Raw genomic sequence first — 15,365 nt, 5'->3', positions numbered from 1 at the left:
AACCTATTCAGAAGGTAGAAGAGGCATCAAGTTTAGCTAATAGAAATAAAGGAATTAAGTTAGTAAAATCAGAAACAATGGTACACAAGTAAAAACTTAGCAAGGAGAATGAACAGAAGCACCAGACTGAGAGCAGCCGGCGCATGGGACTCTCTTACCAGGTGAACATAAAGGTCTTCCCTTACAGCTATGCTAAGCATCCTGTGCCCCCAGCATCTTCAGCAAAAGGCCCCCATTTTAGGGTAATGGAGTCATGATGGCAAATACCGAAATCATACAAAGCAATCAATTTCTAGAGGCAGAACTATGACCAGGGGAATTGTATTGGAAAATCAAACAAGACTGAGAATCCTATAAAATCATTAAGCTCTAAAATAACATGCCTAAAGCCATCTTTGATCCAATGTACAATGAGAAATCCTAGAAACATGCACATGAATTATTTTCTCCATTTAAAACCTATTCTCAAACTCCTGACCTCAAGTGATCCGCCCACCTGGGCCTCCCAAAGTGCTGGGATTACAGAAGTAAGCCACCAAGAGACCAGCCTAGCCAACATGGTGAAACCCCATCTCTACCAAAAATATAAAAAATTAGCTGGGTGTGGTGGCGCATGCCTGTAGTCCCAGCTACTCAGGAGGCTGAGGCAGGAGAATTGTTTGAATCCATGAGATGGAAGTTGCGGTGAGCCCAGATCACAACTCTGCACTCCAGCCTGGGCGACAGAGTGAGACTGTCTCAAAAAATAAAAATAATAATAACAAAACAAAAACAAAATACCTATTCTTAAGTCCTGTGGTTAAGAAATGCTTTCTTTTTCAGTGACTGATTGAAATCTACAACCTTTAGTTTCTAATATGTATGTGTGTGCATTTGCAATGTTTGTTTGTACAATGCATTTTCCTAACAATCTACAGTCAAATTTCTGATGTACACAGCCAGTGTTCTCAACTGTATGATGACTAGACTTAGCAGCAACTATTCTAAAAGCAAACAAATCAGTTTAAAGCAAATGTATGTCAAATATTTACTACATGAGAGAGATTCCTGGAGCTGATGGGGTTCCTGGGTGGCTGGAGCCATCCAGGTTTAAAGCACCATGAACTTGAACCATGAACTTGAACATGAACTTGAACTATGAACTTGAACCCCAAAATGCCAGGCACTCACTGCTCTAAGACTCTTTTCTAAGACTCTAGGACTCTTAGTCTACTCTAAGACTCTTTTCTGACTAATGAACAATGGTATGTTTTAAGCCTATCCGTGTTGGGCCTACAGACTCATTCTGCCTTATCCTGCTGGCTAGGGGACTTATTTATTTTATTTATTTATTTATTTCAGAGTTTTGCTCTTGTTGTCTAGGCTGGAGTGCAATGGCGCAGTCTCAGCTCACTGCAACCTCTGCCTCCCTGGTTCAAGCGATTCTCCTGCCTCAGCCTCCCTAGAAGCTGGGATTATAGGCACCTGCCACCACGCCTGGTTAATTTTTTGTATTTTTAGTAGAGATGGGGTTTTACCATGTTGGCCAGGCTGGTCTCGAACTCCTGACCTCTAGCTAGGTTTTAATTACTAACTGGCCTAATTACCATGAGCCTCTCCCACATTTCTAGCACTTAAAAGCTCCAGATTTTTCCCTTAGAAAACTACTCAGAAGAAAAGTTTAGCTAATTAGTTTTCCCTTGTTTGTGAAGTAACAAATATAGTCTTTATATTTTTTGTAGTTCTGGTGGTCTTTGTTCTATTCTCTGCCAATGCTAGGACCTGGGGGTGGAGCAGGGGTAAGGGAGAAGCACCCCCGACAGCTGGCAGTACCCGGCTGCCACCGGCGAGGCTGTGGTGTCCCCTGGTGAACACAAACAAGTTCACAGGGTTAATATCAGAGGAGGACTCACCATGACTGCGCTGCAACAGGGTGAAAGCCAATCAGCAGCCATGCCTGAACAGAGGTCTTTTTTAAAAGGGCTCTGTATGACCACAAAAATGAACAAATGTCCCTCTCCCCTATGACAGACTCCCACTTCTTCTTCTATGACAACTTTAGCTTCCATCTGTTCATCCTGTCTGCTAGAAAAAATTAAGATGCCCAGTGCTAGAATTGCACCTACTTTCTGACAGCACCCAATCTTTGAACAGAATGCTCAATTTTTAACCCATTCTAAGTCACCTAACTCATGTTAAAATCCTATAACAATCCCTCCTAACACCTTTTTACTGTCTTGTGGTTTCCCATGGTGGACAGGCTTCCTCATATAAGAAGTTACTAAAATGAATCCTGTTAAGTTTAGGTGTTCCTGGAGCTCTTTGGCTGATGGGCATTGGCAGTTTTTTAAGTGAATTTTCTCATTCAATCTTACAAAAACATGAATGCGTTTTATATTACTGGTATTATATTCTATACAATATTATAGTAATTATCATAAGAAATAGTCTATTAATTACTTTATAGGATACATAGATTTAGGGTGGTTCAGATCTTTGTCCAAAGTCACATGCCAGTAAGGGGCAAAGCGTGGGTTTTAACCCAGGTAATCCAACAAAGATAATGTTGAGCCAATAGTGATTAAACACCACTCTTGATTGGGTCTTAGGAGAAAATATGCCAATAGAAACATATTCCAACTCTGCTATACCAGCTGTCTGTGTTATGATGGAGGGGAACTGGATGGAGATGGGGAGGACTTAGCACTAGAAGAGATCAGACCTCTGGTTACTGATGGGTAGAGTGAACACATGACCTATCCAAACCAGAACACCTTTGAGAGTGAAGGAGGGTAATTATAATTATTACACAACAGGTATAATCTGGGACTGTCCCAAGCAAAGCAGGTGGCATAGGGGCCTTACAGATGGGGTCGCTGCAGTTGGTGCTAGAGCCCTCAGTTAGGATGGTGATCTGAGTGCCAGCTCCACTGTTCCAACACGCCATGGTCAGGAAAGATGGGGACCTAAGCAGGGTACAGCAGGAACTATTTACATCCATCTGCTGTAGGACTCAGCCCTCCTGAGCGAGGGGAAGCCCAGACCTGCTGTCTGCCTAGCCTGCCAGGGTCCAGGGATGGGAGCAATGTGAGGGTGGGGGTAGGGAAAAAGTTAAGTGCTATTTCTTTTTGGTTTATACTATCCATGTATTATATAGGCTTTTTCATTTTTAAAAATAAACTTTATTGTGCATATTTAAGGTTTGCAACATGATGTTATAGGATTTATATATATAGTAAAATGGTTACTATAGTGAAACAAATTAACATATCCATCATCTCACACAGTTACTCATTCCCTCCCACTACCCATCCACATCCCAATGGCAAGAGCAGCTGTAAGCTACTCATTTAGCAAAAATCCTGAATACAATACACTATTAATAACTATAATCCCCATGTTGTACATTTGATCTTTAGACTTATTCAACGTAGACATTTGCTACTTTGAATCCTTTGCCTTATGTCTCCCCGTTTCCTCTCCCCTACCCCAACCCTGGTACCACTATTTTGTTTTCTATTTGACCTTGAAGTGCCTCAATAAAGAGAGCTTACTTTGGTCAAAATATAGAGGTGACTTACAGGAACAACAGAAGAATTGACAAAGAAACCATTTGGCAACAACTTTTAAGAGTAATTCCATGCTTAGCTTTAAAAAATCTTAAATTTCTGAGAAACCAAAAGCAAAACAAATAACGAAATGAGTTTCTGCAATGTTTCCAGCCAAGTGAGAGACCTCATTCTTGCCTACAACTAGACTATTTCTCCCAACTCATTACTGCATTTAAAATTCAACAAGTGAGTTTTCTGCATTATCAGATGTCCTAGTTACAAATGAATGATAGTTTAATGTCTTTCCTAATTCAAAGGGCACTTCAGAATTGTAATGTGTTGTAGAATTTTACAATTCATGACATATGTAGCTGGTGGAGACTTTTCGTCCCATGTTGAAAGTCTGGTGTTTTATGATTTGGCTTTACTACAGGTGCATAGGTTGTCTTGTTGACTGCACGGAAAGATGGAGCAGCAGGCATCACCTAAGTGAACTCAGATATTGATTAAGCTGATATGCAAAAAAAAAAAAGTAAAAGAGTAACATGCTCTTTTTAAAGACAGTTGTGTGAGCTCATAGGCTCTGGAATGTTAGAAGAAATAGAGATAGATTACACAGTCCAACGTTGTCATTTGGTAGAGGAAGAAAGGGCAGCATGGTTTGATAAGAAGAGTCATGTACTGGGACACAGCTGAGATCTGGGTGTGATAGGACTGGCTCTCATACCAACCAGCACTCAGCCCAAGATTCTTCCCACTCAGCTTCATGCTCCATGAAGCAATTGTTCTCTGTAAGGTATCATCTTCCCATTGTCACATCGGAAAGTTATATACTCTAGTAATGGTATTTGGTTATTTGAATTGCGCCAAATTTCAGAATATATTCCTCAGTAAATACTAGTGTTTAGGGTGCGGGGGGAACTATTGTCCCTATAATCTTACAATCCATGATTTGAAGTGATGCTGTAGACAAAGGTTATTTCAGAAGTAGACCACTGGTAAAGAAAAGCGGCAGTGGTTAGGGCACTTACTTTATGGCGGCTTGCAGCTTCTCACACAGGACGGTGAGTACAGAGACAACATCATCACAGAGGGACTCTACTGTTGACCCTTCAAAACAGAGGAGGTTACAGGCATGAGACATCGACAGAAGGCATGACGAGCTCCCTGAACCATCCTTCCCATCCTCCACTTTAGATGGTTTTTGAGACTGAAAAGATGATTTTCAGATGTGGAGAAGCCCTTATGCCACCAAAGTGATGATCACAGAAACGATAAGAATTAAGTGTGATTATTCGTTTGTTTGTTTGTTTGTTTGTTTTTTGGAGACAGAGCCTCACTCTGTCACCCAGGCTGGAGTGCAGTGGCGCAATCTTGGCTCACTGCAACCTCCGACTCCCAAGTTCAAGTGATTCTCCTGCCTCAGCCTCCTAAGTAGCTGGGATTACAGGCACCTGCCACCATGCCCAGCTAATTTTTTGTATTTTTAGTCGAGACGGGTTTCACTATGTTGGCCAGGCTAGTCTTGAACTCCTGACCTCAGGTGATCCACCCACCTGAGCCTCCCAAAGTGTTGGGATTACAGACATGAACTACCACGCCTGGCTTATAATTATTCTTTCTACGGCAAAACACTCAAAAGATACTCCAGAAAGAAAATAGATTGTTTTTTATTAATAAAATTCACTCACACTTAACAAAAGGAAATTTAGTAATTTCAAAAACATCTTGATGGACAAGAATTTTCTTAATATTTAGGCCAGTGGTCTATGTGTGTATTCCTTATTCTGACCCTTGAATTTCTGGGTCTTCAGAGCTGTTTAGAATGGTATCACAGAGAGATAAAATAAGGCAGCATGGGAAAAGATGGGCTTTGGAACTAAGACATCAGAGAAAAATGGGGTGAAATAATTTAGCCAAATCTTTACCTACTTTATTTGTTGAGTATCTGCAGGGCACATGGTCTTTGTTGATACTGAAGCAACAGTCAATGTCAGAAAAATAAAATTTCCCTCTAAATGTGTTCTAGTTTCCAGAAACTAGAACCAAAACTCCCACAGAAGCATAGTGGGAAAAAGGCTGAAATTTGGAATCTGTTCAACTACATGTCGAAAACTGCTGATTGTGTGAGCTTGGGCAAACTTCAGTTTTTCTTCTGGCAAAAATGGGATAAATAATACCAATTTCACAGAATTGTCAGGCTACATGAAATAGTAAGTGGAAGCATTTGTTTTCTAAAATAAAAACCTGTAAACATCTTTACAAATGTGGCTCTAAGTATCTGATGAATGTATAAATGAATGATGACGGTACGTCAAGGAAGATGGAGAGAAAATGGCAAATGTGTGAGAGAAAGTAAAGTTGGAGGAAGGCAGGGAAATAGAAATAAATGGCTGGTCCTCAGAATTAAGATCTTAAGTGCAGCAATAAAAAAAAGAAATAAGCTACAATGATAAAACATAGTTTAATAAAACCCACACAAGTAGTCCTTAAGCTCAATTTTAGACAAATGTCAAATGAGTCCCTCTGTCAACTTTTTACTACTATATTTTTTAGAGATGTATCCTTGACCAAGAAGTCGCAGACCCCCTTTTTAGTTTATAAAATCATCCTACATTAAAGTAAAGCCTTTATGAGAATACCATAGCCAAAAAGAGGAAAGAAGACGGAATGTCTTAGCGCACGTCACTAAGAGCATCCAGCTGAAAATGGCACCTTCCAGTCCGCGGCCCAAGAATGTGGCATCATGGGACTAAAACAATACTCTAGTAAAACAACTCTAGTGATGCTTTAGAATGTGACTTAAGGCGTGTCTCTTTCTCATTTCTTTCGAGTACTCTTCCTCTCCTAATTGTGGCTGTTAAGCTGTTTCTCTCCTTTTCATTCTCTCCCTTTTTTTTTTCCTCCTCCTCACCCCCATCTCCTTCTCACTATTATTAACTGGCACATATAATAGAAAAGCAGATTTTTGCAGTATTTAAAAAATTACTGAATAAAGTCTAAATTTCAATTTTTTAATCAGATATTTTTGCATACTTTCAGAAAACAATATTATCAAATCTGTTTTTAAAAATTAAATTCCTGGTTAATTATATATGTGGACTTCTATATTTTTTTCTTTTCCTGTGGGTCAGAATGAAAGTTCCTTGATTTCAGCAGATCTTTAAATTGGGCTGTCTGCAAGAGGCCCTGTGAAATGACTCATCATTCATGTCAAAAAATTGGTATTTGACAAACGCAATTCTGGTGCAATAACACTGTATGCCAATCAGGTTTCTACAATCTTCTATCCAGTTATTCTCATTTTAGCAATTAAACCTGACTTCACGGAGAATGAAGTAACTAACAAAGCCCGCCTCCAAATGAGAGGTATGTGAAGTGTTAATTTCCCTCAGGTAGTTGGATCAGGAACAGGTGTGGTTGGCATAAGTGAATGTAGGAACAGAAAGAAGACAGCAGCTGATTAAATAATGCCACCTAAGGCAAAGCCAAGCACAACCTCCAAGAGAATGGTAAAACAACCCGAGAGCTCCTAGACATCTTTGTACCCCTCACTCCAAGCACACAGTAGGCATTCTCACACCTGCTTTACAAACTGAACTAGTACAAATCAAATGCAATACCTTGATTCCCGAATTCCTGTGGGACATCTGGGTTTTCAATTATCTAGTAAGGGAGATACACACAATTAGGAGATTCAGGCAAGAAAAATCTTGACTCTCTGACAATGGGAAAATTCTAGGAAACAAAATGGCTTCCGGGGTGCCCTGGGCTCAGCTACCTTGCCTGAGCCCACCCCCTACCCAGCAGCTCTTGAAAGCGTTTCATTATTCACGGTGTTTATGAGAAAGATTATGATCTGGAATTGAGCTTATCAGTTCCCAAAATAATTCATTCACGTTTGTGTGGACACTCTTGCGTGGACACTTCCTGGAAGTTTAAACCCTGTGGTGTACTTAAACTCCCAGGATTCCAAGATGCTGGGCTGTGACCTGGGGCAATGCCTGCCTGAAGAGGTGAGTTAATTTCGCACAGAGAACAACCTATTCCAAGGCTACAGCTGACACTGTGCGTGGCCCCTAATAAATACAGACTCTTGGCCACAAGAAGGATTAGGTTTCTGGACTTCAAAATACAGGTCCAAAGATAACCACTGGTCAGAATCTCCATCTTTGTATTTGATGGGGAGCATTTTAACTGTACCTAGCCAGCTGCTCTTGGCTAGGTACCATCCAGAACTATGAGGGAAGGGAAAATAGGAAGGAAAAGACATTTACAAATAATCAGACTTACTTCCCATTGCAGGGATAACTCAGTGACTACTGAGCAGACTAGGAAGATGGCACTTTATTCTCCTTACCTCTTTGCACCAAGAGATAATCAGGAAGTATTTTCATGCCAACTAACTACCGGGCATGTAACTCATCCCATGGTGCTGATTTAATTTTAAACTTGTTACAGGCACATATTTCTACCATTCTCTGCTTATTAATTTGCAAGCTCAGCTGCTTCCAAAACAACTTTTGTGAAATGTTATGTCAGTATCTACAGCTCAGAATGGCTAAAGTCAAGTTGAGAACAACACTTTCTGGAGGAAACACATTTAAGTCATATTTAAGGGTAGGAGAATCCTTCCACCTTTCAGCCCCAAATATTTAAATGTAGCAACTTTACTTTTTGAAATTAGTAACTTACAACTTAACAATAGCTTAGCTTACCTAAAATAATTCAATAATAAAGCTGGATAATATGTAGGATTTGTGACGATACAAAATCAAAATTATCATCTGTCCTGGGGTGCAGCTGGGGATAAACATTAGATTGAAGATACACATCCTGCTAGTGATTTTGGCATTCTACATTATTTATTTTCTTTCCACTGCATTTAACCTTCCTAATTTTGAGGTGGCCCATGATGTCTTTCCAGTTGATAACTGAAATGAGTGACTGAGGCAAGTATCTCAATCAATTGAGGTTTATTAAGCCAGCTTTAGGGCACGCCCGGGAAAAGTGTGAGCTGCCGACACACCTGTGGCTGTCTGCACCTGTGGCTGTTTTTCTGAAGAGGCTTTTAGGAGGAGGTTTTACATTTCAGGAGGTTTCTACATTTCCTTAAAGGAAGGGGGAAGGCATGCAGGAAGAAGGGCAGGTAGGCAGTAACGCGAATGGTTACATGCTCGTGAGATTTTACTTAGTGCCCAGTAAATCTAAATTTTACATAAGGTGAATGTTTGAAGAAAACGATGGTAGTAACGGAAGAATCAATTATGCAGATATCTCTGGGTAGATAGAGGAGTGATGGATCTTGTCTTTCTTCTGCACCTGGGAAGATGGGCTTGTAATCAACTTTATCAGTGTGGAATCGAACAGATTTTAGTTTTAGGCGCTAGACTTAGATTGCGGATCTAAAGTTACAATAAGCATGTCCTTGTTTATGGGAGGCCAGCAAAGATTTGACTTAAGAGTGATCTGTGGGGGCAGTTATTTGGATATGCTTGAGGCCTTTTACCCTTCTGAAGTGGTCTGGCTAATGCATAATGCTAGTAGCAGCATCTCATTTGGAAGAGGGTGTTACATGACTCAGCCTCCAGGCTTAACCTTCCCTTTGGCACAAAAAATTTGGGGGTCCTGAGATTTTAAAAATTTTCTTTTGCACAGTGATAGGCTGTGCTAGAAAATACACACATCTTCCCCAGGTAATGCTCAGTGTTTCCCAGGGGAATACGTGGCCTCTTTAGAACAAACCCCTCTATTCCTATAGATGATTCCACTTTAAGAGCTTTAAAAAAATACCTAAATTCTTATGTGGCAAAACTTATGTCTCCCTCCATTGGACATAACAAATGCTTCAAATACCAGCATCCTGAGAACTATGTTTTCTGGGACATGGAATCACATCTCCGGGGACCGCATGAGTAATAGAAAGGAAACAACAGGAAACACCAATTTTCCACCTAATTTGAGATCTTGCCTCCGGTTGGGGTGAGTCCAGATGGTCCGTGATGAGCAGGACCAGAAGGCTGTTTAGCCACATAATACCCAGGATGGAGACAGCCAGCCTCCACCGTATCACCTGCACCTCCACAGCCATACCTTTGCCATTCTTATGGAAGAGCAGTATGAGCTAAAAGGCTGGGATATTTGACTGGAAACCTAATACTCTCCTACTTAAAAATTTTAAAATAAGATTAAATGAACTCATATAATTGAAAGCACTTTGAAATTACAAAGTTTGATTTAAATGTTTTATTTAAAATATTAGGATATTATTAATATAGTGTTTGATCATATTTCCATTTAGCATGGATGAAATATGAGTGCATATTATAAGATTTCTCAACATCTTAGATTTATCTCAATTAAAAATTTTTTCTTATTTTCTATGTATGTATTTTAATTTCTTTTAAACTAAATGTTCCCATACTAGCTATATCCAAAATCCTACTATAAATAAAATTGTTTTTAGCAAGTGGTAGGCTAAAGTAATAAAAATATCTCAAGTTAAAACAATTTTTAATAGAAACGGGCTTTGGATACAGCAAACAGAAAAGAAAAAAAATCAATATTTGTTTTTTCAGATTAGTGTTGTTTTCAACACTGGCTGCCAGAGCACATATTAACTGAGAACTTGAACTGGCAGTCAGCTAGGAGACCAGGGGTTTACTTCTGGCTCCTTCATTGATAAGCTCATTCATTTTAGACTTCAATTTCATCTTTCTGAGTTTCACCTTTTCATCTATAAATGAGGAAGAAAGAATTTGACTAGATCATCTCTAAGGTTCCCCTCAATTCCATGATTTTCTAAAAATTAGAAAATAATTGAAATTAAAAATAATTACAAATAGTAATTTTTATAAAATTAATTTCAGACATATCTGGGACTGTAACTGAGATTTTCTTTTTCTTTTTTTTTCCTGAGAGTCTCACTCAGTCACCCAGGCTAGAGTGCAGTGGGCATGATCTCAGCTTACTGCAACCTCCACCTCTTGAGTTCAAGCGATTCTCCTGCCTCAGCCTCCCAAGTAGCTGGGATTACAGGTGTGCACCACCACACCTGGCTAATTTTTTGGATTTTTAATAGAGACGGGGTTTTGCTATGTTGGCCAGGCTGGTCTCAAACTCCTGACCTCGGATGATCCGCCCGCCTCGGCCTTCCAAAGTGCTGAGATTACAGGCGTGAGCCACCACGCCCAGCTGTAACTGAGATTTTCTATTTGAACAAATAACTAATGTCATTTCAGAACACTCCTTGCAGATTTCAAAAGGATTTTAATCTAAATTATGACAGAGGCAGATTTTAAAACAACACAAAACACCAATTTTGAAGAGGAATCACTCTCTCATTAACATTCCCAGAAGATAATATATACAAGGAGCCAATTACATCTACATTTTCCCCTGGAATGCTCATTTTAGACAATCTGTTCGAGTTTAGAGCAAAAAGCTCTAGTGGGCTTTGATGATAAAGAGAAGACAAGTTCAGTTTCACCCTGAAGGCCCCAGCAGGTGAGGGAGGCCTCCTGCCACCATCTTTTAGTTAACAAAGGGAAACATACCCAACCTCAAAGCATGTAATAAATTCTATTCATTTCTCTTAATTTCAAATTTACTTCCAATATTTGTTAATGTATTGTAATGTTTCTAATAAAAATTTTCAGTATGAGAAGTTTTAAAACAATGATTAAAAAATAAGCTTTAAAATAACTCAAAAAGTTACAGAAACTGTAAGGAAAAGCAATTCTCAAAGCTTTAGGGTGAAACAGGCAAACATCTAAAGGGCTTAATGTACACAAATAAATGTTCTTTTAAAACAAGGAAGCCCTTCCTACTGTTTTCAGGAGGCAGGCAGCCCCGGCAGTGGGGGCCCCGGGGTGTGGGATACACAGACACCACCAGGAAGGTGATGAACGTGGGGGTGTCACAGACTCACCGTATTCTCCTGCCTCTGTCGTAACTGTAAAGTCAAGTCACTCAGCATTTGACTGAGAGTTGCCCGCACAGCAGTGTTTATGCTACGCTGGTGACAGCTGCTTATGTATGTCTCAATGCACACCTGTTAAAGAAATAAGACAGCAACACACATGTCTGCAGGTATCAGCTTATTACCAACATTCTTTGGGATTGACCAGAGAGGATATCAAATCCCTCTTAAACAGAAAGTCAGCCTGATTTAGGACTGGTTATTACTAAATATAACTAAATATATTTTAAATCCCTGGAAATTTGTTTTTAAGCATATAGGAAAAGTAATATTTCCCTAAGGAACCACTCTTACAACCTGTTCCTCTGAGCATCATAGGGGAATGCAAATTAGTGATTTTTAGATGTGCCAAATAATTCTATCTAGTATCAACTCAGGTGGCTGGAAATTAATCAGAAAATGCTCCCTTCGTAGTGAAATAGAACAGAATTTATTAACTCCCAGGTTGTGCAGTGTGGGAAAAGGGTTAGCAAAACCCTTTCTCCTGCTCTATGAATGAGTTTGACCTTGGGTCAACCCTCTAGCTGTGTTCTTCTGGAAATTTCATAAAGGCAGGACATCAGCTGTGTTACTAGGTAGCATGGCTTACGGCAAAAATGTTTGCAAATTCCTACACTATATCTGAATTGGGAGAACTGTGAATCAACTGTAAATACCTGGTGGGTAGCCACAGGTTTGGGCTTCCCTAGGTTTACTGACTCTTCGAATTGACACGTCCTCTTGCAGGAACTCTGCAAACTCTGCTAATAGAGTTGTTTCAGAAATATTGGTCCTATTTGGGACATGCGGCTTCTAGACCAAGGTGACTGCACTCACCGAGATGGCTCTCATCTCCTTGCACCTACGCTGTCATTTGAGAGCCAGAGGTTCTTCTCTAGGCTGCTGTGAGGACCCCCGGGAATAACAATGCCTAACACTGTCCTGCTTCTGTTTCCTGTCCTGTGTCCTGCAAAGCGAATATAACACCAAGGGTGGCCTATTTGGATCTTGCAAGTCTCCATGTCTAGTTGAGCCTAAAAAGACCCAGTAGTGGCTACTACATCGAGAAATCCCAATTAGAAAAAAAAAAAAAATCCCTCATTTGATAATATGCTGCAAAAAGTCATGACTTTTCAGATTTTACTGCCTTGAATTCTTCTGGAAGCCACAGGTTGGGCATGAAAATGCACGCTTTAATGCATGCTTTAAATTTGCCTACTTTTTTTCTCTCTGTAAGGCATTCAATTTTACAAAGTATATTTAGAGACACGAAAACAAAAAGGTGTTTAATTTCTTAAATTATTTTTCTAGGAATAGCTCCGAGATTATCTACAATGAAAATCCAGGGTTCTCACCTACATGGCAAATTTAATTTGATGATTGACAGCTGAGATGGGCAAGAGACTACATTTTAATCTTTGTTGCCGCTTCTGCTTAAGCTGGGGAATTTTCTGCCAGGCCTCATGTTATCTTTTTCTTTCTGCCATGCCTCACTATGTTTACCTAGCAGAATTAACTAGGTGAACATAATTTTTTTTTACGTTTAATTTATCTCCTATTGAATGTTAATATTTCAAAGGAGCATTTGAAACCGAAAACTGCATTTGAAAAAAAAAAGGCAGTCTTCTCAACCTCGACAAAACCCAACAACTCCCAAACCTACATTTGAAAGCTGACCTAGATTAATTAATTTCATAGTTAAAAAGCAAAAGCAAGTTATAAAGTATTTATTTTTCATAAAAGTATTCAGGGCATGTGACTTTTAATTCATTTTCTCAAATAATCATGGATATAGTGGATTCGAATCATGGATATAGTGCAATAATTTATGCATGCTTAGAAAAGAAAAGGTGTTTTAGGCCAGATGTGGTGGCTCACACCTGTAATCCTAGCACTTTGGGAGGCTGAGGTGGCTGGATCGCTTGAGCCCAAGAGTTTGAGATCTGCCTGGGCGCAACGGGGCAAAACTCCGTCTCTACAAAAAATACACAAATTAGCCGGGCATGGTGGTGCACGCCTATAGTCCCAGCTCCAGGCATGGGAGGATCACCTGAGCCTGGGAAGGTAGAGGCTGCAAGGAGCTGTGATATCGTGCCACTCCAGTCTGGGTGACAGAGACCCTACCTACCCCCTGAAAGGTGTTTTAACCCTGAAATGCTTCTACTTTTGCATGTGATGAAATGGTTTTAAAACTTTGAAGATGCATCTAAATGAGTGCAGTGATTCACTTTAATGAAGCCAAACTCTCTATCGTGTATCATTTGTACTTCATAATTTAACAGTTTTCTTTAAATCTTACATTTTCCCCAGAAATCTTTATAACTGTTGATCTTTAAGATCTCTAAGCTCTGCCATTTTAAATTTATGGGGGAATTTTAAGCCTTAAAAGCATTACAGAGGAAAGAGGAGCTATTTTGAGAGCTGAACTACACACTTAATATAAACTCTCTTGAATACTGAGAAACATATCACTATGCAATCTCTGTTAAAAAATTACATCATTCACTTTAGACTCATGAAAGAAAGTACATGCATGAGGAATTGGATTTTATATAACGCAGTGCTGTAAACAGACAAGAACTTTCCAAATATCTAATGTATTTTTTTTTTTTTAGTTTTAATGCCAGCACTGTTTTTAGTGTTTAGTTGCTAATACTATACATATAACACTGTACAGTACTTATTGCAGTAGGCATTTTATTCAGGGAAAAGGTATGCATGTTTACTCAGCTAAAAAAAAGTATTAATTTAAGAAGCCCATTTGGCTAAAGTTGGGAGTATGAAGACTGAATATGACAAAAAGGTATCCCATTGAATATAAAAATTACCATGTATTTGATGATGTGGTTATCTTTAGGTACCCAGAAAGAAATGCTTTCTCAGCTATCTTGACATCTTCTAAAGGAAAGTTTCTTACACTTCCTGTAATAATATATTGGTGAACTAGTAAGATTCATAGAACTAGAGCTTCCATTTTTATACCTGTTCATTGTATTCAAGACCAACTATTTTTAATGTTTTTCTTCCTCTACCTTAGGGCAGTACTAAATGAGCACACTGAATCAGAGCAGCTAAGAGAATACCATGTCCAAAAGCAAGCTGAATTTCTGGGACAGAGCTCATCAATTTCTTCTTTTATTCTGCCCATTATTGGTTCTACCTGCCCATGCTCTTTGCTTTCATTATGCAGAATCAACACAGGGAAAGCCTAAGTCCTGCACCTCTGCCAGAGGCTCAAAGGGCCAAGTCAAATATACCTTGTGAAAAGCCCTATAGGCACCTGATCACAGGGAACACGCAAAGATGCAGGGCAGTGAGGAGGTTATAACAGACACTTTGTGATCATTTCACTGATTTGTAAACATCCAGCTTTATAACATGCTAAACAGAACTGAGAGCAAACACAAATGGTTAATGATACAAAAGAAACCCCAAAAGTAGAAGGAAAAAGAACAAGAAAACACAAGTCTTCAGGCCATACATAAGCAATAAAAGCTTTACATCACTGAGTAAGTAGACTGATAGATAACAATACTAGGTTAAACCCAGGGAGAAATCACTAAAGTATTTACTATGAAGCAGCACAGTGGAACATAGCTCTCTCTCTATATATATTTCAATATATATTGGCCAAAGGGATCACAAATATTAAAGAAGATGCCACAATAAAAATGTGCTTAGCTTTATAAAATACATGTGACCTTCACTTTGTTGAACTGTGCAATTACCTTCTCTTTCCCATCTGAATGCGGTTATTGGCACTGCTTTGTTAAAATCATGCATAATACTAGTAAGTTCCATAAAGAGGAGAGCTAGTATATTTTCAACTGGAAAACTTTTATAAGGATGAAAAATAATTTATGGTGATTAAAAGT

At 39.2% G+C, this 15,365-nt stretch overlaps 1 protein-coding gene across 3 annotated transcripts in view; it reads right to left on the bottom strand.

Annotated features, from left to right (window-relative positions):
- The window catches only part of ARFGEF3 (ARFGEF family member 3), a 186,369-nt gene that overhangs the window by 98,310 nt on the left and 72,694 nt on the right, over positions 1 to 15,365 (bottom strand). For all 3 annotated transcript variants that reach the window (XM_024248774.3, XM_024248772.3, XM_054558214.2), the window contains 3 exons: positions 11,461 to 11,583; positions 7,154 to 7,196; positions 4,562 to 4,640 (listed from right to left, as the gene is read on the bottom strand). In XM_024248774.3, the coding sequence (XP_024104542.2) occupies positions 4,562 to 4,640; positions 7,154 to 7,196; positions 11,461 to 11,583 (245 nt within the window). The remainder of the gene's footprint in view (positions 1 to 4,561; positions 4,641 to 7,153; positions 7,197 to 11,460; positions 11,584 to 15,365) is intronic.

Source organism: Pongo abelii, chromosome 5 (genome assembly GCF_028885655.2).
Source record: "Pongo abelii isolate AG06213 chromosome 5, NHGRI_mPonAbe1-v2.0_pri, whole genome shotgun sequence".
In the NCBI taxonomy this organism is placed as follows: Eukaryota; Metazoa; Chordata; class Mammalia; order Primates; family Hominidae; genus Pongo; species Pongo abelii.
This window is presented reverse-complemented; position numbering and strand designations above follow the sequence as displayed.